General features: G+C 39.2%; 1 protein-coding gene across 4 annotated transcripts; it reads left to right on the top strand.

The window, feature by feature from the left end:
* Positions 1–27,854, top strand: EIF4B (eukaryotic translation initiation factor 4B). Of its 4 annotated transcripts, none has more exons than XM_019724497.2 (15): positions 1–218; positions 8,437–8,574; positions 10,019–10,227; positions 11,600–11,716; positions 13,720–13,774; positions 14,427–14,561; positions 18,438–18,575; positions 18,681–18,854; positions 21,633–21,861; positions 22,765–22,862; positions 23,563–23,776; positions 24,283–24,338; positions 24,916–25,021; positions 25,304–25,376; positions 25,747–27,854. In XM_019724497.2, exons 1-15 carry the CDS (start codon positions 206–208, stop codon positions 25,825–25,827), a joined length of 1,836 nt encoding a protein of 611 aa, XP_019580056.1. In that variant the 5' UTR covers positions 1–205; the 3' UTR covers positions 25,828–27,854. The 4 variants fall into 4 exon arrangements, with proteins under 4 accessions (XP_019580056.1, XP_019580054.1, XP_019580053.1 ...); XM_019724495.2 differs by having other exon boundaries at positions 24,913–25,021; XM_019724494.2 differs by having other exon boundaries at positions 22,765–22,877.
* Positions 27,855–27,902: the final 48 nt, after the last annotated feature.

Here is a 27,902-nt window from a genome sequence, read left to right as displayed (position 1 = left end):
CACATGTCGCGCAGGTCTTCCGGTCGGACGCGGCGCCACCTCCTCGCGCTGCTTTACGAACCTAGAGCAGCGCCGCCCCGCCTCTCTGTTCTCCTTCCTCACCTCCCCACCCCCTCCCAGTTTTGCGTCTCCTTGCCTGACGCGCCCGCTATAATCACGTGATTGCCTCATCCGGGTCCTTTGCGTTCTCTCTCCCTCTCCCAACATGGCGGCCTCAGGTGAGTGAGCGGCTGAGCTCGGCCAAGGACCGGGCTCCCAAGCCACTCTCCGAGCCTGCTCCACTGATCCCCTGGAGTCGGGGAGTGGGCGGCACCACTTCTCTTTGGATCTGGGAGCTGCGGCAGGCTGGCGGCTTGGCCGTGTTAGGTTTTCGCCTCGGGATGTTTGGGGGGAGGGGAAGGACACCCTCCCCCTCGCACTCTTTTCACCCCGTCTGCGCGAGGTTGGAGCGGGGAGTAATGATGGACTCTGGCTTGAGTTGGAATGAGGAGGAGGCGCAGAAAGATCTACAGGGGGCGTGAGGCCTTCTCATAGATGTGAAGCACTGTGCCCGCGTGGAGGAAGGAAGGAGGCGGTTGGCGCGCGGACGGGTGCACACTAGACTAGGTCCCCGAGGCGCGAGGCCGTTGCGGACGGGAGTGGGGGCAGGGGAAAAAAGGGGGGGCAGTTACAACACGATCGCGAGTCGGTGGAGGGGCGGAGGAAGGCAGCGGTGCGCGTGCGCGGTAGGCGAACCGAGGGTAGTGGAGACGGGCGCGCCTTAAAAGCACGCGCGAGAGCGCAGATGGCAAGGTTTTACGCGTCTCTGTTGGTTTCTTTTATAGCCTTTCACTTTCTATTCTTCATCTTTTAGAATGGGCCCGGCCCCTGTATTCTCCCAAGGGATAGATGTGTTAGGTTTGGGGGTTGAAGCTACTAGAGTTAAGTGGGGGTGGGGAACCCATTGGTGCGCCCACGTGTTGGGGAGGAAGCAAGGGTAGACAGCTTTCTTCTAGGCTTTTTTTCCTTAATTCAATCAACACATTTTTACTGAGCGCAGACTATGCCAGGAGCGGTTCTAGGTGTTGGAGATACAATGGTGAACAAGATCCGATCCCTTGACAGCTTCCATTTTGATTGAATTTTTATAGTTCCAGTGGTGGTGTTCAGCCCCTTTTTTTTTTTTTTTTTTTTAAGATAATTGAACAACGGTTAGGAGGTGGTTTTAAAATAATACTAGTGCCTGGAGTTGGTTCCTGATTTAGACCTCTTAGGGATAGGGAATATCACTCATAAAAGTCCACTTGCATTTCTGATGGACTTAGCAATGAGCTATGTAACATTTTGTAGTATTAATTTTAGTTTGGGGGATTTATAATCGACACTCCTTATCAGCGTATTGAACCATGGGGATAGAAAATATTGGGGGGAATGTTAAGTTGTTCCTGATGTGTGCTGTGTAGTTAGCCTATACTGAACATGGATAGACTTTTGTCGTTATTCCCTAAATACAGTATATAACAACTATTTACATAACATTTACATTGTATTAGGTATAAGTAATATAGAGATGATTTAAAGTATATGGGAGGATTGTGTGGGGTGTGTGCAAATACTATGTCATTCTATTAATATATAAAGGACTTGAGTATCTGAGGATTTTAATATTCAGGGAGGTCCTGGAACCAATCCCCCTACGGTTTGGCAGAACAACTAATTTCTTTTCCCTGGCATGACCGTGCATTCTATGAAACCTTTATCGAACCCTTGCTATCTCTGGACGTTTACTTCCCACCAAGAATTATCTTCTCTGTTATTACATAGGAGACTAAGGATTATGTATGTCTTTGGAAAATGTTGAGGGAATTGAGGTGTATTTGAGCATAATACCTTTCATTGGTGTAGAACTGGACAATTGACCAAGCACTTTTGTGTCTATTGTCTCATTTGATGCTCTGTGAGATAAATGTAGGCAGGTGATATCTACCAGATGAGGAAAATGAAATTATTTGTTCAAGGTCACACTGTATGCACATGGCAGAGCAAGGTCAAAGTCTTTGAGACTCCTGACTTCATTATCAACTTGGAAATAACAAGGTTGGCTTCCATATCATAAGTTTGGGGTGCTGCCCTAAAGCTTCATCTGAAGCTTATTCGGCCTGGATTTACCATCTTAATGACTTAGTGTCATAATTTAGTGAAAAGCCTATACTCCCCTTTCTCCGTAACTTTTGTGGAATTTTTAGAAGTGGAAGAAACGTTAGCAATCCGACTTAGCTTTACAGAGTTGCATGAAATCCAGACTGGTTAAAGGGATTTACTTAGTGATGTCTCCTCGTGTTCTTCCATATTTACCCACTTGGAAACCCTCGTCTCCTTAATCCCATAAATCTTTAGATTGTGTAGTATGTATAAGAGACACTATGCTAGTGTCTGAGCACAAGGTTACATCTGACAGTCTGTCCTTGAGAAATCTGGGATTAGCAAAATTCTTTCCCTAGTTGGAATCTTTTCCAGTCAATTGCATTGACTTTGATGAGTGACCAGTATTCCCATATACTGGGCATTCAACCAGTATGGCTGTACTAAAACTATAAAACTCAGTGTGTGTTTTCAGTATACTTTTTGATGTCAAATTTGTTCGATACAGGTTAATTTTTGAGACTAAAATGCTTTGAAATTGGAAATAGTTGTATGTATGCCTATAGAAGGTCTTTTGTTTGTATAACACTTCAAAATGCCATTATATGTGGGATCTTGTTTCATTGATTTTTTTATGGAGAGGATTGTGTCCAATGGTAGTTTTCATGCAGTGCTGACCCTTATAGTTAAAAATAGTTTCATTGGTTGCCATTTATGCCGTTTACATACTAACCTATTTTCAAATCCCATCCTTTACCATATGTTATTCTGGGAGTAAGATAACCAGAATCAGAATGCCAAGACTAAAACTCCCAAATACAGGGAGCAGTGTCAAAGTAAAAGACTATTTCGAAGTAAAGTCATTTAAGTATATACTTTTAAACAGCTTTGAGATATAATTCACGTACCATATATGTATGTCTGAAAACATCCTAGAATTCTCTTTTCATGATGGGGAAAGAATGAACTTTAGGGTGACTTTTTTAAAAACCAAGTGCTTACTTGTAATTCAGTATGTGTGTGTACATTTATAAGTGCACACACCAAAGTCAGTTTCTTAGATTTGTAATAGTTATTTCTGTAGTTCTAATGGTAGGAAAATGCCTGAAGCAAGAAGTTAATTTTTATAACTCCTCTTAGAGAGAAGCTCCAGGTACTTTGTGTAGTGGTTAGCATGGCGTGTATTAGGTGCTTATTTTGTAATTTTTTTATGTAAATGATCCAGTTGAGTGTCTTGAGAGGGGGAGGAAAAGACAGTATGACATTCTCAGATTGTGTCAAGATCAAGAAATAGGGCAGAGAAGAGGGGTCATATAACTAACTGAACACTGGTTGAAGTAATGGAGCTTATTAAGTTCTGACTTAGTCGTTATTCTCTTTTATGCTGAACTATAATGCAGTTAAGGTGAGGCCTCAACATATATTGCATTGTATGAAACATCTTTTCATGTCTGAGCTCTAAACAGCAGTATAGTTACAACAGCAATTGTAGGCACTCTGGCATTTGGGTGCATTGATTTGCATTTATACAATATTTCTTTAAGGAAACATTTGTTAATCATTAATTAGTTTTTAATTCTAGAGGAGGATTTGGCAAGATTCACTTCCCAAAAAGAAGCACCCATTAGTAGTCATGTATCCTCAGCTCTTCCCCGCAATATTAATCTCCTGGGTTTTTTGTATTTACCTGTTCTAAACATTTCATATAAATGGAATTATACAATATGTGGACTTTTGTTACTAGCTTCTTTCACTTAGGGTTCATGTTTTCAGGGTGCACCTGTACTGTAGCATGTGTGGAAACTTAGTCCTTATAGCCAAATTCATTGTATGGACATCTGCATTATATTTATCCATTTGTTAGTTGATGGACATTTAGATTGTGGGTGTTTTTTTTTCCTATTATGAATAATGCTGCCATGATCTTACACAGTTTTTTATGACGCTTTCTGACTTTCTTAGCCTATAGTTACTAAAACATTTAGAAGAGTTGATAACCCTATAAAATAAGTGGGACTTAGTCTGACAAGATCTAAAATTAAGAAACTTAATTTTTGACAAAGCCCCATGTGAATGTTAAGAAGAGCTAGGGGAATTTCCCTTCCTAAATAAATATTAGTTTAAGAAAGATGCAGAAGTGGGGTGGCATTGTGCAACAAATAAACTTGATTGCTTGTTGTACTTTAAGGTGTCCTCTGTTTGAAATAAAGAACTAGCAGCCAGTCTATAGATTTTATAACTCTAATATTTGCCAGTTGGTGCTTTTATTACTAATACAATGGAGTAATAACAGAAAAATGTTCTGAGGAAAATGAAGGAAGCAATTTTTTTTACATGCTGTAGCCTGATAACCCTGAAGACCTGGTTTATTGCAGTCACTTTTCTGCTAGTGTACTTTATATAGGGCTGACATTTCCTTTTATTTGTCCTTTTATTTATTTATTTTTAAGATTTTTATTGGGGAGGGGGAACAGGACTTTATTGGGGAACGGTATGTACTTCCAGGCCTTTTTTCCAAGTCAAGTTGTTGTCCTTTCAATCTTAGTTGTGGAGGGTGCTGTTCAGCTTCAAGTTGTTGTCCTTTCAGTCTTAGTTGTGGATGGCGCAGCTCAGCTCCAGGTCCAGTTGCCTTTGCTAGTTGCAGGGGGCACAGCCCACCATCACTTGCGGGAGTCGAACCGGCAACCTTGTTGAGAGGACGCGCTCCAACCAACTGAGCCATCTGGGCACCCGGGTGCTGAGCAGCAGCTCATTGACTTCATTCTAGTTGTGGAGGGCACAGCTCTCTGGCCCATGTGGGAATCGAACTGGCAGCCCCATTGCTCAGAGCTCACGCATTAACCAATTGAGCCACCCGTCTGCTCTGACCTTTTATTTGTTGATGTGAAAATAACACTTAGAAAACAGTGGTTCTCAACCAGGGGGCAATTTTTGTCACCCACTCGGGACATTTAGCAATGTCTGGAGGCATTTTTGGTTGTCACAATGGGGTAGGGACTTTCCTACTGGAATGTAATGAGTAGAGGCTGGAGATGGTGGTAACATCCTACAGAGGCACATGGCAGCCCTCCACGACAAAGAATTACCTAAAATGTCAGAAACTGAGGAACTGACTAGGAGTTGATTAGTTGTATTTATTTTTGTATATAGCATAACAAACCCTGTTTATTAAGAAGGCTATTCTGTTGTTTAAGGAGTTGTGGACTAAAAGTTTTGAAAATACTTCCAAGTTTTTTCATTTGTTATTTATTTATTAGTTTATTTATGTGAAGTACAGTCGGCCCTTTATATCCATGGCCCTTTATATCCATGGGTTTCGCATCTGTTGGTTCCACCAATCACAGGTCAAAAATAATGGGGGAAAGGTTACGTTGTTGCTGACATGTACTGAGTGGTTAAGCCTGCTATGGTTGCATCTGTACTGAACATGTACAGACTTTTTTCTTGATTATTATTCCCTAAACAATACAGTATAACAACTATTTACATAGCATTTACATTGTATTTGGTATTATAAGTAACATAGAAATGATTCAAAGTATACAGAAGGAGGATTTAAAATTCTCCCTCTTATATCAGGGACTTGGACATTGGAGGACGGTGGTGTCCCTGCGGCTGGTGGGGATGTCCTGGAACCAATCCTCCGTGGGATGACTGTACCCAGTGCTTGTTTGCTAAATTAAAATTGTAATTGAGGCAGCAGGCAGAGGATTTAATAACATTTCTAGGATGTGTGTTTTTTCCTCTTTAGTCCATGTGGTTTTAAATAAAAAACTAAGAGTTGGACCAGTTCCATCATTGTGGCAAGGGATTAATACACCTGGAGTATTAAACAATATTTTACTTAAAAAGAAGTGGAGAACGTTGTTAAAATCCTAAACATTATGTGGGCCTGGATACTGGAGGAGCAAAGGGCATAAAGGATTTAGATAATATTGTTTCCCAGTTATTGGAAAAAATGGAGTGGAGCGAACATTGGCACCTACTTAGGTTTATTGATTTTGCTTTTTAAAGGCTAGTTCCTTTAAATCTGCTGCTTATATTGTGACTGAGTCAATGCTGCTGCTAGATTTAATGAAACATAACTTAAGGGTCTTGTGAAAGAATTCTCTGTTTAAATGCAATCTATCATCATCCAACGGATTTTTCTCAACCAGAAATTTTTGGGAAGTGGTCAGTGACAGAATCAGGAGAAATGGGGATATATGATTTGAAAAGGCATTCTAAAATAGTGCTTTAATTTTTTTAGTCATACTATTTAGTTTATTATTTTTGAAATTTGAAATAACATTAAAGGAGAGCGTGAGACTTGTTTGTCAAGAGTCAAGGGGTGAAAATTGAGAAACCCTGATCGAGAAAGTTGATGTAAGCAGAAATCAGACCAAAGGGCAAGTTAATTCCAGATTCTGCTGTTTTGGTAGTAGTTATGTATATAGAATAAAGGGGAAAGGGATACCTTAATCAAATTCTTATTATTATGTTGAACTTGGCCTCATTGTATGGACTAACCACTAGTTCCATTTCTATTTTCCCAGTGACCAGATTGGTTAATAATTGGGTATAACTGATAATACTAGGTTAAGTCCCGTAAGGGTAAGGATCTCTAGCTAGCATCTTACTAGTTCCAGACACTATTTTTGATCTAGAGGATATGGAAAAGACTAAAATAAGCCTAGACACTAGAAGTGTTCTACCTCAGAAGTAGGCTTTATGTCTTGTGTAAAATAATTTATTAAAATTTCCCCTAGGCCTTTGCATATGTGCCAGAAGCAACATCGCTGCCATAGTACTCAACCTTTGCCTAACTGCTTTCTTTCAAAGCATAGACTAGATCCAAAATACTACCTCGTTGATCATAAAGGATACTTTTGAATCAGGGTTACCATTCGCTTGAGAGAGACGTGGAAATGTTATATTCAAGGCCATCTTTTCCCTGTGTTATTGCAGCCAAGTTCATTTGGTTTGCACATTGAGACCATAATACTTCAAATTCTTATTGTGTCCAGAAGATTGTTCATAATGTTTATAGCAAGCAGGTCTTTATTTCCTGTAAGTTGGATTTTAAAAGAAAAGCAGGTACCAAGTGAAAACACCGTTCAGTTTAGCAGATGGTGCATCATGTTACAGATTCTTAGTCCTCTTGGATTGAAAATTAGATGAGAATTGGAACACAGAGGAATTTAGGATTATAAAAACCATGAAACTGATCTTTGTTACAACAGAGCTGCTTACTTTTTTTCTGACCATTTAGTGACTGCTCTTCAGTGGCCAGTTCTAGAACTTCAGTTAGTCCTTTCAGCGCTTTGCATTAGCTGTTGATTGGTGCCCATCTCAGAAATTCTGAGAACTAGACAAGGAGCCAAGGTCAATCCACTAAATGGAGTCATTTGGAGATTCCTAAAGATTTTATAACTGCAGGAAACATTTAAATGTGTTGGTTCTTAGGGATTTCTTGTTTATTCCCTTTAATATGATATCTGTTCTTCATGAGTGGCGTTAAGGTAGGGAAGGGGGTAATTTTTTTCTAGAGGGCAAAGAGAGATCCGGCTGTTATATGAATCTTACCATTTGAGCATTTTCAAATGACAGTAAGTACAACATTTTACCATGGTTATTATAACCTGCCATAGAACTGATAACAAGCTTCTTAGAGATTGGGACTCCTGTGGGAAGAACCTTAGACTTGGTATGCAAAATGCTGGGTTTCGTTGTAGCTCTTCCAGCTAATAGTTCTGTAACTTTAGAGGAGTCATTTAACCTCTCTGAGACTTAGTTTCCTTTTCTGTAGATTGATAGCAATGATTCCCAGCTCCTGTGGTTATTTTACAAGTATCAAACCATCTTCAAAAGTGTCATACAGAATACATTATTAAGAGTAGGGATTTTGTTTTATTTCTTTGTATCCCAGGAGCAACAAATGTAGTAACCTGTCTTACACACAAGTAATTGCTAAATTAAAAATCTCAAATGACATATGAGTGAATGTAGTAAGAAATAAAAGGTTGCCCCCACCCCGGCCTTGATCCACAGAAGGACACTGTTGAAAATCCTTCTAGACCCTTTTCCATAATATGCATTAGACAAAAGGGACTCATAATATGTATTCTGTGACTTCTCATTGGCCTTGCCATGCCTGTATATTGTGCTTTCTCCTTGTTTATATCTGCATGGTAGTCCTTCATGTAAATGTGCCATCATCCAATCCTTTGATGGGCTTTTATGTTGTTTTTGTTGTAAATATATTTAACAATAGTACATCGTACAACCCTGTAAGCACCCAAGTACTGAGGAATTATCTTTCTCTTTTTAAAACAGCAAAAAAGAAGAATAAGAAGGGGAAGACTATCTCCCTAACAGACTTTCTGGCTGAGGATGGAGGGACTGGTGGAGGAAGCACCTATGTCCCCAAACCAGTCAGCTGGGCTGATGAGACAGACGATCTGGAAGGAGATGGTAATTTTTATTTTCCCTCATGCTTGGAATTTTCATTATCTTCTAAATAAAACCTATTCTATTATAGTGGTTCACACTTTTAATTTGAAAGGAACTTACTCATTTTGTAGAACCTGAAATCTTATGTATTTTATGGAATTTTAGATTTAGGCTTTAAGAGTTTGTGATAGGAACTAAAGTGGTGACTCAAGAGCGAGTTCTGGCTTTTGCATTAGCAGACTTCTCAAGGTACTATCCTTTTAAGCGTCAGTTTTCTTCATTTGAAAAGTAAGAACTAGATTATTTCCTTTTGGGTCTAAAATTCTATGATGTCCTCATAAAGTAATACTGCAGTACAATCTGTAAGCTGTTTATACTCGGAGTCAAGGATAATTCGTTCTAGGAGCTGTTAATAAGAAGTCACAGTGTCCTTGGGTAAACGAAAATGGTCTGAAGAAAAGGTGTAGGAACAGTAATTATGGTGGGAAAATACAAAAGAATCACTGGGGTATTATTTGGATAAGCTCTGTGCTTTCAAGGAGTATCCAGGAACAGACAGGAGCTATATATAACCACTGGGTATAGCATAAATCTGATCACCTATCATTTTTTTTCTAAAAGCTTTCATTGTAGACTAAAGAATACTTTTTTCTTTTGTGACCTCTTTTCATAGTAACAAATTTCATACAGATTATACTTTCCATAAGTGTTGATGCCTGAAGTGCAAGTTCATGGACAGTGCTATAGGGACTGAATTGATTTTTATTTTCAGTAAAGGGAGGCTAAACCATGAACAAAACACTTTTTCTCCAGCTGAAAGGTAGGAATATGTGAGTTGTCCATATAGTTAAATACATTTCTAGTGAGGGACCCATGTTGGAATCGTAGCTCTATTGGGATTACTGTTTACTGCTCTGCAGTCTGTGTGACCTGGGTCGCGTTACAGAGCCTTCCTGAAATCTGAGTTTCTTTTCTGTAGAATGGGGAACAACCTCACAGGATTGATAAAAAGACATGATGGGATATGATGAATAGGAAGTAGCTGGCACATGGTAACATTACATAAATAGTTGATATTCTCTCATTCCTTTGCTACATAAGAAATAAGAGTTACCATGATTCTGTTAACACGTTGCATACAGATCACGAGAATCTTCACGAGGGATTTAAACACCCCCCCACCCCACCCCACCCCACCCCGTACACAACGTGTTAACAAAAAACCTGGGCCTTGAAAGGGCTTGAAATACTTAGAAACAGAGACGGTGGATACTAAGTCTTTTTGCATTGCTATTCTGATTCTAACATTTCAGAAGCATTTTTTCTTTGTAACACCTACCCTTTTTACCTGTTTGTTTCCTGATATAGCTTATATAATACTTGGCGCTTAGCATTGGTCCTCTTATTCTACAACAGCAGTAAGGGAAGTTTCTTCTAATTTCATATGCCCACTTTTCTATCCTAGTTTCAACTACTTGGCACAGTAATGATGACGATGTGTATAGGGCACCTCCAATTGACCGTTCCATCCTGCCCACTGCTCCACGGGCTGCTCGGGAACCCAATATTGACAGGAGCCGTCTTCCCAAATCACCACCATACACTGCTTTTCTGGGGAACCTGCCCTATGATGTGACAGAAGACTCCATTAAGGAATTCTTTAGAGGATTAAATGTAAGTCTACAAAGGTTTTAGGCAATGAACTAGATACGGGGGATAACATATTGGTAGTGACTGTCTCTGATTTCCTATATTGAGAAAGATTCTGAGGTTGTGTCTAGACTTGGAAGAAATGGATACATAATAGATGAAGTAGTGTTTAGGCTCTTTGAGAATGTTCTCATTCAGCACCAGTCGGACAGTTACCAGCAAAATTAACAATACCTTATTGATACAGATGAGAGTCTCTCAAAAACCTGTATTCCTTCTCATTAAGAAACTTAAAGGTGATGTATCCAGTTAAATTTTAAAAGATGGAAAGAAAGTTTCTTTGAACTCAGCCATTCTGTTTTTGAAACTTTAATTAAAAATAGTTGGGACTTTAAAAATGAAATCATGAGTAACAGTTTTCAGTTCTGTGAGGTTTTTTTCCCAGAGTCTTTGCCAATTAGAAAAGATTAAATGTATGTTTCTTCTAAGAATCAGTTCCGGCCTTCCTTCTTTGTTTTTTGGCTCCCTTCATAGAGCCTGTTGTCTGCAGTGGTCTGCCAACTTCTGTAGTTGGCTTTTCTGATGTGATTATTTTTTTGACTGCCACCTAGAAATTTCCCCTCTGTTTAATTATATAGCACAACTAGAAGGCTGACCTGTTTTTAATTTCTAGTGACCAATTTCTGTAGAATGTTGAATAAAATCTCTGATCTATTCGGGCTTTTCACATTCATTGTGCGAGTATTTGAAACTGGTCTTAAAATTGGAAATGGAGAGTGCATACCCTCTTGTAAATAATTAATAAGAATTGGTGCCAGGGAACGTTTTGTGAAACTTTAAAGGAAAACATCCTGCAAACTTCAAATTAGAAAACACAAGTTCAAATTAGAACCAAGTTAGTATGAATTTTTTCCTGTGTCCACTTTTCTATCCTAGTCAACTACTTGGCACAGTTTGATGACAGTGTGTATAGGGCACACATCTTTACCTAAAATAGTAAAAATTCAGTGGTTTTGCCAGAATTCAGCGGATGGGGTAAGGGTGAGGGGGTTAACAATTAACTATTGTTAATATATGAAGACCAGAACATTTCTCAGATAAGGAAGGTTTCAGAAAATACACTGCCAGAAAACTTCTTGGCAAAAATTGAGTTGACTTTCTGAAATATAAAAATTGGAAATAATATAAGCGTTAAATTTGTATTCAAATTGAAATGGTTTAATGTGGCATGCAGTGAAATCTGTCTTCTATTCCTTTGCACCAGTTTTCTGCCTAGAGACAACCAGGTTCTTGTGTATTCAGAGAAATCTACTGCATCTACAATGGTCCAAAAAAGGAGACAAATGAACAAGAGCATTGAATTGGGAAACACATTCTGTTTTTTTTACTCCTTCAGATCAGTGCAGTGCGTTTACCACGTGAACCCAGCAATCCAGAGAGGTTGAAAGGTTTTGGTTATGCTGAGTTTGAGGACCTGGATTCCTTGTTCAATGCCCTGAGCCTCAATGAAGAGGTAAAGAAAATAATGGTGGGGAGCTTGAGGGGTGGGAGCTATCAAATCTCATGTTTATCAAACTGATATTTTTTAAATTGAGTCAGTACCCATTTCAGTGATTGCTATAATCTCTACAAAGAAAAGCCTGGATTATTTAACAATAGCACTTAAAAGTCACACCTCACGTCAGCAAGTTCAGCAAGCCCCAGTAATTCAGGGAGGTACTTAGGTGGAAAATTATGGAAGAAATCCACCACACTAAGTCTTTAATAGAATCCCATATTGGTTCACTCACAGCTTTGCCTCAGCTCTCGTGGCTTTGCTTTTAAAAAAATAGTCTGACCAGATCAATCCAAATAGAAAAATCATGTTAATTAGTTGAATATTAAATAGCATTGTCTCATTTTTAGGGAAGTAATGGTGTTTTTTATATATATAATTTTAAGAGGGTTTAGAAACATTCTTGCATATCATTTGTGGTAAATACATGCGCCTAGGAATCTTTCACAGAAGAAAGGCAGTACACATTCAGTCCTGCTTTTTAACATTGCCTGTTGATGTTTTTCTATCCAGACACACTAGAGGTTCAGTAAGGAGAGGCAATTCGGCTGTTAATACATGAGGGGGAAATGGAGATTAAATCTAATTGTAATGCAGTTATTTGTGTGATTGAGGCCATGTAGTGATTCTTAGGCTGGCCCAAGCAGGATATTAAAACCTTTATTTACCTGTTAATGATGGAAGTTTCTAAGCTAGGAACTGCTTTTTTACCTCTAGTGACTTTAGATATCAAACTAATTATATCTGGGAAGAAAAAAGGCTCTTTTTTTTCCCTTTTAATTCTAGAAACCTCTCATTGTTGAAGGCAATTTCCAATGCCATTTGTGCCATACATGATTCTATGGTCCAAATCTGCCATTTGACATGATTGCAATCAACATCTTTTAAAATATTTTTCCTGTCATCCAAAACCTTCCCAAAAGCAAAAGTCCGGGACCAGATGGCTTCACTAGTGTATTATACCAAACCTTCAAAGAGGATCTAATACCAATCCTGCTCAAACTCTTGTAAAATATTTTTCCTATCTTATAATTGGGTACCACCATGATTAGCTGAAGTAAATGTTAGATAGGAATACAAATTCACATATTTAGTTAAGTATATGAGAATCTAAGGTTGTTACAGAGTATTCTCAGATCATTTTTAGATTTTAATAACATTCCTAATTTTTAACTTCTCAGTCTGGATTTTTTTTAAAAAATAGCATAGAATTATCTGAAGTTTGATGAATTAACTAACTGTTAATGTAAAATGTTCTCATGGTCCAGACTTAGGAGTTACTGTGTATTTAGAGATTTTATTATAGTGGTATTTAATATAATGCCAAGTGTTTTTAACTAAAATTCACTGTTATCCTTCTTCAACTGTAGATTCTACTATGAAATGAGGAAAAATCAGCAGTAGAGTTAATTGGGTTCAAAGTATATAAATAATGATGTGGGAAAGGGAAATCAGAGGGTATCCTGGAGGAACTGATTTATCCAAAGGTAATATGAAGTAAAAGAACTTGAGAATATAGATGGAGACCATGCTTTATGCAACTTCGTGATACATAGTAGGATTTCTATAAATGCTTGAATGACTGATTAATTACTCTGGACCCAAATAATGCCTTTTATTTAGCTAGTTGGGAATTATTTTTATTTATTGCACTGTTACTACATTAAATTGCCTTTGGTGGTTAAAAAGTTAACTCTATCCTGCGAAATTTGGTTTTAAGATAATTGACCTGATATCATTTAAGCCCAATTTAAATTTATTAATTCTAAGGTGTTATTTCAGTTTTCAAGTCTTTTATAAAGGATTCTTTAGCCAACCAATTGGACTGTTGGCTACATTACAGTGTTTTTCCTTTATCTTCCTTCCCCCAGTGCTTCTGCTATGCCCAGATGTTCAAGGTCACTCATGGGATTTGTGCATAATGGGGCAAAAGGTTGGTTAATATGGTCCTATGCTCTCAGTCTCTAGGTAACAGGAGAATTCGAGTGGACGTTGCTGATCAAGCACAGGATAAAGGTAAGAAAGCTTATAGGAATTTTCCTGTTTTGTTATGGTCCTAAGATGACAAAGGAGGGCTGCCCCTTCCCGGAAAATTTTATGGAAGTAGAGAGTGGTAGGCTTACGTTAATGTAGAGCAGTAGTTCTTAACTAAGGACAGCTGTGCCCCTTAGGGGGCGTTTGTCAATGTTTGGAGACATTTTAGGGTGTCACAACTGTTGGGAGTGCTGCTGACATCTATCTATCTATAGATAGAATCCAGGAACTAATCCTGTAATGCATAGGACAGCTCCTCACAGCAAAGAATTATTCAGCCCAGAATGTTAGTGGTATTGAGAGTGAGAAACCCTGATTGACATAGGTGAACATGCAATATATAATAAACAGATGAGGTACCCAGCAGTATATTGGGCACAGGAGGGGCCTAATTCATGTATATATCAGGGTTCCTACACAGGAGATGAGACAGATACGCATTAAGCCAGTAGGAATAAATGTGAGGAAATAAATCACTCAGTTGAGTTGGACAGTGAACTTAACAGAATCTGGGGCAACTTCATCATGAGCAAGAAATAGAGTAAATTGAGGGGGGGTTTCTATGCATGCAAGAAATACTGGGCAAAAGTTTCTGTGAGCTCACATGGGGGTTCTTTATTTTATATATCTGTAGACAGGGATGATCGTTCTTTTGGCCGAGATAGAAATCGGGATTCTGACAAAACAGATACAGACTGGAGGGCCCGTCCTACCACAGACAGCTTTGATGACTACCCGCCTAGAAGAGGTGATGACAGCTTTGGAGACAGTAAGTTCATTTTTATCAAGTCAGTTTCTACTGGGTTCATTTTGCTCTCTTTTGGAGACAATTGTTTATAAAGAAACTCAATAGATTCTACAAGTAAAGTAGTGGAATTAACAGGAGTTCAGGGGCCGGCCCGGTGGCTCAGGCCGTTGCAACTCCGTGCTCCTAACTCCGAAGGCTGCCGGTTTGATTCCCACATGGGCCAGTGGGCTCTCAACCACAAGGTTGCCAGTTCAACTCGAGTCCTGCAAAGGATGGTGGTCTCCGCCCCCCTGCAACTAAGATTGAACATGGCACCTTGAGCTGAGCTGCCTCTCGGATGGCTCAGTTGGTTGGAGCGTGTCCTCTCAACCACAAGGTTGCCAGTTCGATTCCTCGACTCCCGCAAGGGATGGTGGGCAGCATCCCCTACAATTAAGATTGAACACGGCATCTTGAGGTGAGCTGCCGCTGAGCTCCCAGATGGCTCAGTTGGTTGGAGCATGTCCTCTCAACCACAAAGTTGCCAGTTCGAGTTCCCCAAGGGATGGTGGGCTGCACCCCCTGCAACTAACAACGGCCACTGGACCTGGAGCTGAGCTGCGCCCTCCACAACTAAACTGAAAGGACAACAGCTTGACTTCGAAAAAAGTCCTAGAAGTACACACTGTTCCCCAATAAAGTCCTTTTCCCCTTCCCCAATAAAAAAACTCTTTTAAAAAAAAAAGAGTTCAGCAAAATTGCTGGGTTAAGAGCAGAATAGAGTTAGTCCTCTTTAATGTCATCAGTAGGTTCTGCGACTTTTAAGTAAAACAGCGTATAATGAAAGCAGTTTTACTATATGCTAATTGATACAAATAATAGTTAAGTGCCTATGGTGTATCATCACATAACAAAACAACGTAGAGCAGAACTATGATATTTGAGGGAGGCCTGCTATTCAAAAATTGGTTGCATTACTAGCAGCAAACAGTCCAAATGTAATTTTTTAAGATACCTTTTAAAATAACAAAATTCATTTTCTTCAGAAATGCTGAATGTCTGCCATGTGCCAGATAATGTTCTAAGCTCAGGATATAGCAGTGACCAAACCAGACAAAAATCCTGTCCTCATTGTATGTTGTTTATACTGGGGAAGAGAAACAATCTGCAAATAAATAAAAGATAATTTAAAGAAGGGGAATAGAGAATGTCATGGGGTCAGAGTTGGGGTAAATTACAACTTTCATACACACCACCTAAAAACAAAAGCTTTGTAAAGTACTTTCATGGAGGAAATTATTCAACTTTATTGAAATACATGAAGAAATACTCAACACCAGTTATTTTTAAAATGGAAAGAACCTACTGTTAGGTAAAGAAATGATTAGTGGTTTGTCCATGTAATGGAATACTTTATAGCATAACGTACATGTAACAACAGGGATAAAATTCAGAACCTATTTTATTGAGGGGAGAAAGCGAAGCTAGAAATTGGAAAACAGTGTCACGTAGTGTTAATATCTAAGTTGTAAAAATGTATGCGTGTAGTGTAACCACCCTTCTGATTATGAAGGGAGGGTGGAGGGGGTCCTTTAGCTACATCTATAACATACTGCTTTTAAATTTAAAGGCTAAAACAAACATGGCAAAAATATTGACATCAACTAAACTTAAATAATAGGCTCATAAGTCTGCTACAATCACTTCTGTACTTCCCGTATGTTTGAAGTATGTTGTAAGTAAAAAGAAATTGAAAGAAAAATTTCAATTCACAGAGATTTTAATTTTGTGCGATACCTAGTATGAGCTTTACCAAATATAACTGAGGAGGCAGTAAGAGACACATTCCTATTTGAAGAGAGTCCTCCTTAACTTAATAACATGCAAAAGGAAGAAGGAAATAAAATTTATATCTAATTTTACGATCAAGTCTTCGTGACCCAACAGACCCTTGAAGAGAATTACCTGAGATACTGCACTTCAGCATTTGTGCAAAAAGTTCTATTAACAGGACGAAATGGCTCTTGGAAAGAAAAAGCAGTCAGACCAGGGGTCCTGTTTTGAATCAAGGGAGGTGACTATTTTCTCACTTCCAACCTTGAATTTAGAGCAAACAGGATGGATACCGAAAAGAGTGAGTGTGCTGTTGTTATCCAAAGCTGCCAAGTTTGTAAGACTCGGTTGTGGCCCAAAGTCTGCTTTACCAACATTAGAGATCCCAGACTATCGGTACCAAGAGGTCAGAGACTCCTATGCCAAGCATTGGGCCCATAAAAGACACTTTGAGGGCAAGGGGGAGTATTACACTAAACAATATTGTACAATCTCACCAAACACTTACATGTTTCCTGGTTATCTTAGTAGCAGTGTATTCATGTGCTGCTTTTCTTCACTATGGATCCCTGTTAATGAGTGCAAATTTACAGTCGTTTTAATATTATCTAAATAAAATTGAGTATAGTCACTGCCTCTCCAGAAATTAAATTTTAAAATAAACGCAGTTTTTGTATTTTTTTTTTAATTGTTTTATCTGCTCTCCTATATATAATTGTTTGACTAACATTAGCGTGTCCTTTGATGTATAAAGTACCACGGAATAAATGAATGTTGACATAGACAAGATGATCTTCGCAAAATGAAATTGTTTAAAAGGAAGCAGTCATAAAAATAAGATCCCTCGTTGGCCTGCTCACATAAATTATTAACTCAAAATGTTTTCAGTTTTTTATAATAGTTCGTATTTAGAAATTGAGATTTTTTTTTTTCATATAAAAATCTGGGTTCCCAGCTTCTCTCAGAAAATTTGGAAGATCTAGCACGTCAGCTGAAGCTAAATAGCCACTACCCACCTTTTATGAATGACTTACACTGTTTAGTTTGCCTCCTTTATATAAATTTCTGGCATTTAGAGGCCTCTGTCATTGATATTCATGAATGTGTTATAAAATACAGTTTATAACACTTTTCAAATAATACCAGGGATGCCAAAAAAATGCATACACATGACTTGTGTTCATCTTTTGTTATCAGTATATATTGAGTGTGACAATTTTAATAGTTTTTTCCTTTTTGAAAATGTGTGTACATTTTTTTGGCACCGTCTGTATGTTGTGAACACATTCAGTAAATACATTTCTGATTCAGTTTTTAATGGTTGCTTTGTATATGTGCCCCCTAATTTATTTCATCTATAGCTTGCGCTCCCATCAGTTTTAATATAAAAAAGCATTGCAGTGAACCTCCTTGTACGTGTCTTTGTAATATTTCCCATTTTTTGCTCAAGATAAATTCCTAGAAATTGATTTGTTGGCCCAGAGAGTATACATAATTTAAAACCTTTTAATACATTTCTGAAACAACGTTCAGAGTGTTTGCACTGTTTTGAATTCATCAGCAGTGTAGGAATTAACTGCATAATTCACATAGTCCTCTAAGCTTTGCTAACACAAGATGTATTATTTATTTTAATCTTTGCCATTTTGGTAGTGGAATACGACATCCTATTAATTTCAATTTCTGTTATTTACATAATAGGTAATCCATTTGTTGTATATTGCATATATTCTCATTTTCTTTGCCTCTCAGATTTGTGATGTGTGTGTTGTTTTTCTGTGCTAAACTTTTTAAGTGGTCTTTGATTGGTTCCTTGGCATCAAGCATAGAAGATTCCAACTATATTTTCTTCTGGGGTTTTGTGCTTACATTTTTTTAATATTTAAATCTTTAATCCTGGAAATCCATTATGGAGATTTTTCTCTTCCCTAACTTCCTCCTGAATTGTTAACCCAGAAATGTGTATTGAATCACCAGAGAAAATTTTTAAAATCAAATAAATGACCTAATGGGCTATCCTGTTTCTTTCTATTAATAGTGTCCCCCCAAAAAAGGAATCATGTTACCTGTTTCTCTTTCCTCTAGAGTTTCGAGATCGTTATGATTCAGACCGATACCGCGATGGGTATCGGGATAGTTACCGTGATGGTCCGCGCCGCGATATGGATCGATATGGGGGCCGCGATCGCTATGACGACAGAGGCAGCAGAGACTATGATAGAGGTTGTTACCAAAATACCATTCAGTTCAATTGCTTTCTTTTAAGAACTCCTTTCTTGCCTTCTCTTCCCTCCAGTGTGATCATTACAATTTGGGATGTATTTACAGGCTTTGATTCCAGGATAGGCAGTGGCAGAAGAGCATTTGGTAGTGGGTACCGGAGGGATGATGACTACAGAGGAGGCGGGGACCGCTATGAAGACAGATACGAACGGCGCGATGATCGGTCCTGGAGCTCCAGAGATGATTACTCTCGGGATGATTATAGGCGTGATGACAGAGGTAGTCATTTTCTTCTGCTTGCTTAATGGGACAGACCGCTGTGGAAACTGATTGGAAACTTTTAGGTTATGTTTCAGACCCTTTAAGAGGGCACAAACAATTTACACATTGGAAAGGATGTAGCAGAGTGTAATAGAAAGAGCACTGGATAAGGATGACATAATGGAAAGAAAGCAAAGTCTGATTCTAACCTTTCTTAGCATATAGATTTTTCAGTTAAAATTGATTGAGGATACAAAGTAGGAAAGGAAAAAAGTTTGTCAAATATTTTTATGGTGTGATCTCATTTAATAAACTACACTTCAATTAGGTGGTGGTAGCTCTATCTTTCAAGTGAAGGCAGTAACACTCAAACAGTCTCATAGCCAGTAGTTGGCACTGGGGGGTTAAAAAGCAAGTATTGCTGATTTCAATGCCGGTATCAGTTTACTGTAGTAATTAATATTCAGTAATTAATGCTGGGATGTCAGTGCACCTATTCTAAAATTATGCCCCTCATGTTACAACATTTATATAAATGTTATGTTTATATAACATTTATATAAACATTTATGTAACATTGTGTTGTATATCTGACTTCTCGAAAAGTATCAATAAATGGCCTCCATTTGTGTTCTGACTGTAGTGATATCATTGAAAAAGTAAAGGGTCCAGCACAGAATTTTTCTTTTTAATTATTTTTAGACAGCAAACCTAGTCTTGAACGTCCCTTAGTCAGTTCTGACTTTGTGCCAAACATTTTTTATACATCATAACCTATAATCCCCCGAGTAAGGACGGTGGACCTGGACAACTAATAAAACACAGTGGGTGACAGACGTCATCAGAGCCATATTGAAATTCCACTGCGGTAGTCCTTCCTCCTCCCTCAAACAAAAACACTAAAAAAGCTTCTTGTTTTTTCTACAAAACTTTTAATTTATTTTTAAAAGCATTGCTGTTTACATGCAAGAAGTCTAGAAATAATAGCTGACATTGAGCATTTACTCTGCACCAACAATGAGCTGAGTTCTCACACAAGTAGTGTATAATCCTCAGAATTCCGTCTGGTATAGGTACAGTTACCATCTCCACTTTACTAGTGAGAAAAGTGCAGGCTCAGGTGTGTGCCTCAAGTCTTCCTGATGACTCCTGCCTGGCCTTCTCATGCCATTCCTTCCCTCCCCTAATAGCTGCACACCTGATTTTTTTCCCCCTGATTTTACGTCCTACTCCCTCTAAGATCTGCTCTTGTCTCCCAAGTCACTGCCACTATCCTTGTTTAGACTTTATTGCTATACCCACATTTCTAACCAATTTCCCTGCCTCGCATCATTCTTCATCCTGGCCCAAATTGTCTTTCTGGAACAAGATCTATTTAGATTATTCTCCTTTTAAAAACGTTCCTAGTCTCTCCATGGTCTGAAAGATACCTTTGTACTTCCGACATACAAGGGCCTTCACTGTTCTTCCTCCAGTTTAGTTTGCCTCTTCAGAGTTGTTTCCCATCCCTTCCTTCCACATCTGCCCTGTTAGACACATGTTCAGTTTTCAAGAATCTGGGGTATTGGCACTTCAAAGCCTTTACAGCCTTCCCTAAACACCATCTCAGTCTTAAAACTTTCATAATGGATAAATCTCTTTTGTAGAACTTAGCATACTGTATTCTTTTTATTCTGATCCTCCCACTAAATTGGGCTCCTTGCAGACAGGAGCTCAAAACTCCCCAACCGTTATATTCTTAGCACAGTGTCTGAAATAGAGGTACACCAGTTATTTATTTAGCAGGTAAATAAATGGATATTATCAGAGGAAGAAGAAAGGGGGAAGAGCAATAGAGTTGCTTCAGTAATAATAGATTTGTAACCTTTTGGTCCACCAAATATTGGCTGTATGACTCAAATGAGTTACTCTTTCTGACCAGTTTTACCCTATAAAAGTGAAGGTAATGACCTCTTCACAAAGTTACAGAGATTAAAACTGTATCTCAGAAGTTATATAAACTGCGAACTTAAATCTTGCTAAACTGTACCCTACCCTATTTGCAGATACATATGTATATAGTGAAAGTATAAAGACATGCATGGGGATGGTAAATACCCAGTTCCGCCTAGTGGTTATAGAAGACAGGGCAGCTAGGCATGTCATTAGAGGGACATCAAGGAAGCTTTGTCTTCTGTAGCTTTTGTATGTCTGAAATATGTAGGATAAACACTGGTTTTGAGAAATACAGTTTCCTCCAAACGTAAAATTTATCTTAAAATAAAATATGCCAGCAACTTGGATCGGAAGAAATCAAACTCTCTTAGAGTTTATGTTCAGTGTTGCATGCTTTACCCTATGAATCACCATCAAGTTTATATTATATACAGAGTCAGGAGTATAAGACTGGATGGGGTCTTCCCTAGCACATTGTTACAAGCTCGACCTACTGAAGTAATCCATCTTCCAGACCACGTTTTTGAACAAGATACTTACATCCAGTAGTCTACTGTAGTTGAGAAGTTCTTCCCAGATTAATAGTAATCATTAAATAATTGGCTTAACCATGTAAATTTTTACCATTTTGAGTCTTTTCCCTTAGTCTGGTACTACATCATAGATGTGGTAGTGGAAAGATTGATTGGACTTGTTATTTAAACCACCCATTTTCTAATCTCCCTTTCTTCTCTGTTGGCTTGGCTGGGCCACAAATCTGAATCCATATAGCATTCTATAAGCTATGTTTGGGAGTCTGGCTTTCAGCCATCAGCTTCTGATGATTTTGAAAACCATTACTTAGAGTTTTATTTAACTTAGGTCCACCCCAAAGACCCAAACTGAATCTAAAGCCTCGGAGCACTCCTAAGGAAGACGATTCCTCTGCTAGCACCTCTCAGTCAAGTCGGGCAGCCTCAATCTTCGGAGGGGCGAAGCCTGTAGACACAGCTGCTAGAGAACGGGAAGTAGAGGAGCGGCTACAGAAGGAACAGGAGAAATTACAGCGTCAGCTGGATGAGCCAAAACTAGAACGACGGCCTCGGGAGAGGTGAGGTGATCTTCAGTTACGGATTTCCCATCTTTGAATTCAGTGGTTCTTAATGGGAACATTACCTTCCTAGGGGGCACTTGGGAAATCTGAGTGCATGTCATTGGGTGTCATTTGTCAGCAGTTAGTGTACATGGGCTGGAGCTGCCAAGTGGTCCACAGTAGATGGACAGTTTATCCAGTGAAGAGTTGTTGCCTGTTCCTTACAATTTTCTAAAGGCCTATTGGACTTAACCTGCAACAAATATAAATTGGTGATACTTTAATACAGGAGTCAGCAAATTATGACCGGGCCTGTTTTTATAAAGTTATCTGGGCCTTTTAAGAAAATTTTGCAAACCCTGCTTTAAGTGTATAGAATAAATTCCCCACATGGTAAGGTGAGTGGATTTACCTCTTTTCAAGTTACTGGGGATAAAGTAGAGAAAATGTTTTCACTTACGTACATGTAGAATGTAGATTATTTCTCATTTACTTTTACTTGTGTGTGTGTTGGTTATACTATCTGAGTATTACTTCAGAATACCAAGTCATTACAAAATATTTATTATGAAAGGTGGCATTGGCTAATAGGGTAGAAACCTCCTTATAACAATGTTCTGAAAAACTAGGTCTAGTTTTGAATGACTTGCAAAGTTGTGTTACCAGAAAAAGAAGAGCATTGCAGATTGTATAGGAGAATGTCCTTAACCCTAGCTGATGCTTGCTGACGTATTTAGAGCCAGTGTCTTAACGTCTGCAGCTTTCAAATAGTGTGAGGAAGACAGCGATGCACACACCTGCCTGTAAATAAAGCAAGTGTGATAAAATATTAATAAGTGATGGTTCTTGAAGAGTCAGCGTGGGTCCAAGGTGGCCTTCACTGAGCATGACATAATCTGTTTTGTTAAATTTCTTGTACAGACACCCAAGCTGGCGAAGTGAAGAAACTCAGGAACGGGAACGGTCAAGGACAGGAAGTGAGTCGTCACAGTCTGGGACCTCAGCCACCTCTGGAAGAAGTAAGTCAGATCAGGGTGGGTATCATGTTATTGCCCTTCTCCATAACCTACCCAGAACAAAATTATGTAGACTTGGGAGTGTTCAATTAAGTCATGGACTCTATTTGGGTTAGCCTGGATTAATCTGAGTTTCACATCTCCTGCTTTGAAAAATCTGAGAAATGGGCACTAGAGGAGACTTAGATGATCTGTTTAATAGTTTTCCACTGAAGAGTATATTTAACTCTTACATTTGTCTCTCCATTTTATGTCTTGATGTCTCTCAGAGTTTTCTTTATTCAGAGGAGTCAAGTCCTGTAGCTGTCTATGAGCTCCTCTCAGGGCCAGCCTTTTTATGTCATATATGATGAGAGCAGTGTCTCAAGTGATATTATTTTAGCACAGAGAGTGTAGAAAGTCTATAATCCCAAAATAAAGAATACTTGCTCATTCCTAGGAAAGGTCAGATGGCTATCCTTCCTTGGAGAGTCATTTAACCTATTTCTCTTGCATCAGTAAAACATTTTCTCAAAACATTTGGAAACCCTTGGTTTAGGGATAATTTCATCTGTTGGGAGCCAGATTAGGGTCTGCATTTAAGAACAATGATGGAAAGCAGTAAACTTGAATGTGGACCATTTCCCATTCTGTTCAGATCCTAATGGATGGTTATACAGTAAGTCTTTTCTGATCATTTGACCTTCCTACTCTGATTTCACAGATGCACGAAGGAGAGAGAGTGAGAAGTCTCTAGAAAATGAAACATTCAATAAGGAGGAAGACTGTCACTCTCCAACTTCTAAGCCTCCCAAACCTGAACAGCCTCTAAAGGTAATGCCAGCCCCTCCACCAAAGGAGAATGCTTGGGTGAAGCGAAGTTCTAACCCTCCTGCTCGATCTCAGAGCTCAGACACAGAGCAGCAGTCCCCTACAAGGTGAGTCACCTTGGAAATGGCAGATGATGAGCTGTAGGATCTTAAAGATTGTGATATTGTGAGGGAAAATGCCCTGTGGGGAGTTGGCCTTAGATAGCACCTTACACTGTCTTTGCTCTCTTAGTTCAGACTCGGTGGTGTACTGGAGCTGGCTTGTAAGAGCTAGTAGTCCCATTTTCTGGAGTTTTGATAGCTGGTTGGCATCACTTTGGTAACTCAGTCTGCAAATACTGTAAATCAGAACGTGCCGCTGCCACATGTTGGCAGTGCAGCCTTGGAAATCACTTCCCTGAGTCTTAGGTTCCTTGTGATGATTCTAAAGGACTTGGCACTCGGTGTTCGAATTGCTTTTGTTGTCTTTCCCATATTTTAATGTTTCATATCATTATGTATGTATTTTTTGGTTCTCTGTAAAGCTTACTGCACTTAGAGAATGATTTTGTAAGTTGCTTATCTGTTTCTTCCCTAAGACAGCTGATGAATGTGATTCCATGTTTTCCTTCTAGTGGTGGTGGGAAAGCAGTTCCAGCTCAACCATCAGAGGAAGGACCAGCAAGGAAAGGTAAAGCCAAAAGGGGAATAGTTTTTTCACCTAGAGAGCTAAATAAAAAGCCCATAAAGGAGTCAGGAGATAATGAACTTCAGTGTATTTTGCACCCATTTTTGTTTTCAAGGTTCTTAGGTTATCTCTTTTCTTGCCAGTAGAGGGCAGGAGTGGTCTCTTTGGAGAAAGCCTGGAGCCCTGCCCTTTCCTGGTAGAGCATTTCTTTAGAAGGGGAAAAAAAAGGATCGGAAGGAAATTAACATGCTCAGTCCAGATTAGAAATGTCACCGTCTGTAAGACGAAGGTCACTACACAGCGTCATATTCCTTATTGCCAGTTTGCTTTTCATGATGGTGTAACCCTACAGTGGAACTTTTTAGTGGATCTTGTTGGCGGCAGGGTGGGGGGTGGGGAGTGGGGAGGGGGTGAGAGAGAGCAAGGGAGAAGCACTTAGGAAGGCAGTCTGGGTTGAAGTGAGGCTTAATTTCCCCCGGTATATATGAGCACATTTTTCTCCAACTGAAGGGAAGCCTAGGAGAGGGAGAGTAGTTATTTTACTTGCCTTCAATTTATTTTTGTATCTCCACTCAAGCAGATGAAAGTAAAGTGGATGGGGTGAGTGTTCCAAAAGGCCAAAGTGGGAACTCCAGCCGTGGGCCAGGAGATGGAGGGAACAAAGACCACTGGAAGGAGTCAGATAGGTATGCGTGTTCTCTCCTGTCATTTGTTCCCTTTCATCTGATGTTAGACAAACGTGTCTTTGTAATTAAGGTCTTTGTTCTCCAAGCATTGCCATATCTCCTACTGTGGACAAACTAAAGTCAACCAACATGTAGACAGTTACAATTCGGAGAATCTAGAAATAAGAAAATGTCCAGGTAGCAAAGACTGTTGACTGGAGGCCTCTTGAGTGCCTCAGAACTACTTGTGGGTGTTGGGAGGGTCCTCTCCTAAGACGTGGTTTTATGCTCACATCTCTGCAGGAAAGATGGCAAAAAGGATCAAGACTCCCGATCTGCACCTGAGCCAAAGAAACCTGAAGAAAATCCAGCTTCCGTAAGTGTCAAAGGCGTGTTCACAACTTCCCTCAGCTTACCCTTGCTGTTGAACTTAGGGCTGCAAACAGAGTGGTTGGAAATAAGGCACTACTTCTTGTTCTAAATAGTGAAAGAAGCTGAGATTCGAGTTTTTCTGTTTCTACCTTTTACTATCATCCCCTCTTCAAGATAAAAGGTGGTGTGTGACCTCAGTCAGAACACTGACAGTGCTCCCTAGCCGCTCTCTAGTGGAAAATGCTAATGAGCAAGCACGTGGGTGTGGTCTGGACTATCACCCCCCCATTTACCAAAGTAGCAGTATCCTCTTTCTTGGATTTTGATGTGAGAATTCAAGGTCTTGGTCATTCTGTCACTCTTGTCTGTTATAGAAGTTCAGTTCTGCAAGCAAGTATGCTGCTCTCTCCGTTGATGGTGAAGATGAAAACGAGGGAGAAGATTGCACCCAATAGACTACATCCTGTGCTTTCTCCAAGTCTCTCTCCACCCTGGAACATTTGAGAGCAAATGAAACCTCTATCCAGACAAGACAAAATAAAACTCACCATCTCCTGGAGACCTTTCTTAACTTTTTTTTAAAAAAAACAAACAAACTGAAATGAAATGAAATGAAATTCTTTTGCATGCTGCTGCAGCCTTTAAAGTATTGAACTAACTGGAGAATCGCCAATGTAGCCAGAGAGAGAAAGACACCTATTTTAACGGAAAAGTTGTGCATTTTTATGACACATGGGATTGCCTGTGTGATTAGTGCCTAGGGGCCTCCATTTAGCAAAATGGCAGTGACAGTGACGCAATGACTGGAATCTGGTTGGGCAGTAGGGCAAATATGAGGAAGAGTGAGATTTCTACCTTTAATTCTTATTGTCCTAACGTAGCATACATGAATCCTCAAACGTTATCTGAATAAATTCTCCATCCTTGGAAAGGTAGGTTTAGTCTCTGAAGTTGTTTTAGTCTCCAGGAGGCTGCCAGCCCTTCTTATTTAGTTCTGAGTTACAGGGGCCAGCCTAGGGGGAATTCCTTCATTTTTACCCCCCAGGGGGGTAGCTAGGAATGAGTCTACAGGCCACTCAAGAATAGGACTGCTTGGTGACCAAAATAAGTGGGAAAATCGTGGTTTGAAAGGGAGCGTTGGGGAGGTGATGAATTATTTTGCACCAGTAATAGGGGGAAATGGTATGATCTCCAATAAACACATGAATGGTTACTTCCTGGAGCAGGAAGCATTTTAGGGGTTGTGGGAATTCCCAAGTCTCTTATGTGTCCTGGTTTCACCCTTTCTTAAACACTGACCTTTTTGAAAGTTCAAATATATCCGTATTCTGTTGAAATCTTGAAGCTTTAAAAATTTAAACTCTAGTTGTCGTCTTATGTTCCTCACGCTACTCTTTCCTGTTACCTCCCTAAAAGCAGCTTCCGTTTAAGCCACATACTCAATGTAGACATTCTGTATCAGCCTGTGGGAGCTGTCAAATGAGGAACCACTGCTTTTCTCAAGCAAATCTTGGCTCCTTCATGTCTTTTGACTCCTATTCTCCTGCTCCTGCTTTTTTGACCCCTTTTACATTTCAGAAAACTCTAGAATTAATGGTCTTAGGTGATGAGTGAGGGTGGATAAATGACAGTTAAATTGGGAGCCTTATGATTTTAACGGGGGTTTTTTTGTTTGTTTTTTTAAGTTTCCTTTTCTTCACTGAAATCCCACACCAATGTTTGGATTTATAATGTGGCCTAGACCAATGTGTGGTTTTGTTTTGGTGTTTTAGCTTCCCTTGAGAGAATAAATGGTAATGGAGAGAACTATTTAACAAGGTCCTGGTTTCTCTTGCAACACAATAGCTTAACCTGCCTGCTTTTATGTGCACCTTTGTACCGTCAGCTCAGTAGATGGTATCCTTATGGGTAATATTGGTCTCCGCAGAGAAATAACACCTTGGTTTCTTGTTTGCAAGCCCTTTTCCCAACGGTCCTAGGTTAGACCCTGTCCAGCCATGCAGGGGTGTTGGTTTATGAGTGCTGCAGCAATGGGCATAATGAATCATTGACCCAGTGGACACAAAAGACGTACCAAGTGAAGTAACTAAATAACTGGCTTGGATGGCTAGTAGCTAGGAAGTGGCTTTTAGAGAGATGCCCATGGTTGTAAAGGTTTTTTTTTATTTGTTTTTTTTTTTCTTTTTTTTACCATTTGTAGATGATGAAAAGGTAGGGATTGCCCTCTTCATGTCTACTTCCTAATAGTTGTATCCAAAAAATGGTTTTTTTCCCCCACTCCCCTACCCTGTCCCCCATTAAAACAGAAACAGGGATTTATGTCCCACTCGATACATGTAAAATTTGTACAAAAATATCTTCTATGAAAATGATTTGTAATCTGTAGACTTAATACCTGGGAGATGTCTTGAGATGTGAATCCCATCCTTTGGGTTGTGGGGTTTTTTTGTTTTCTCCAAATAAATCTGATCTTTAAAGTTCATTTTAATGCTGGAATTCTTTGACACTGTACTCCATGATCCTGTGCTTT

The sequence above is a fragment of the Rhinolophus sinicus genome, linkage group LG02 (assembly GCF_036562045.2).
Source record: "Rhinolophus sinicus isolate RSC01 linkage group LG02, ASM3656204v1, whole genome shotgun sequence".
NCBI classification, from domain to species: domain Eukaryota; kingdom Metazoa; phylum Chordata; class Mammalia; order Chiroptera; family Rhinolophidae; genus Rhinolophus; species Rhinolophus sinicus.
The sequence above is the reverse complement of the archived record's forward strand: the minus strand, read 5'-3'. Positions and strand labels throughout refer to the sequence as shown.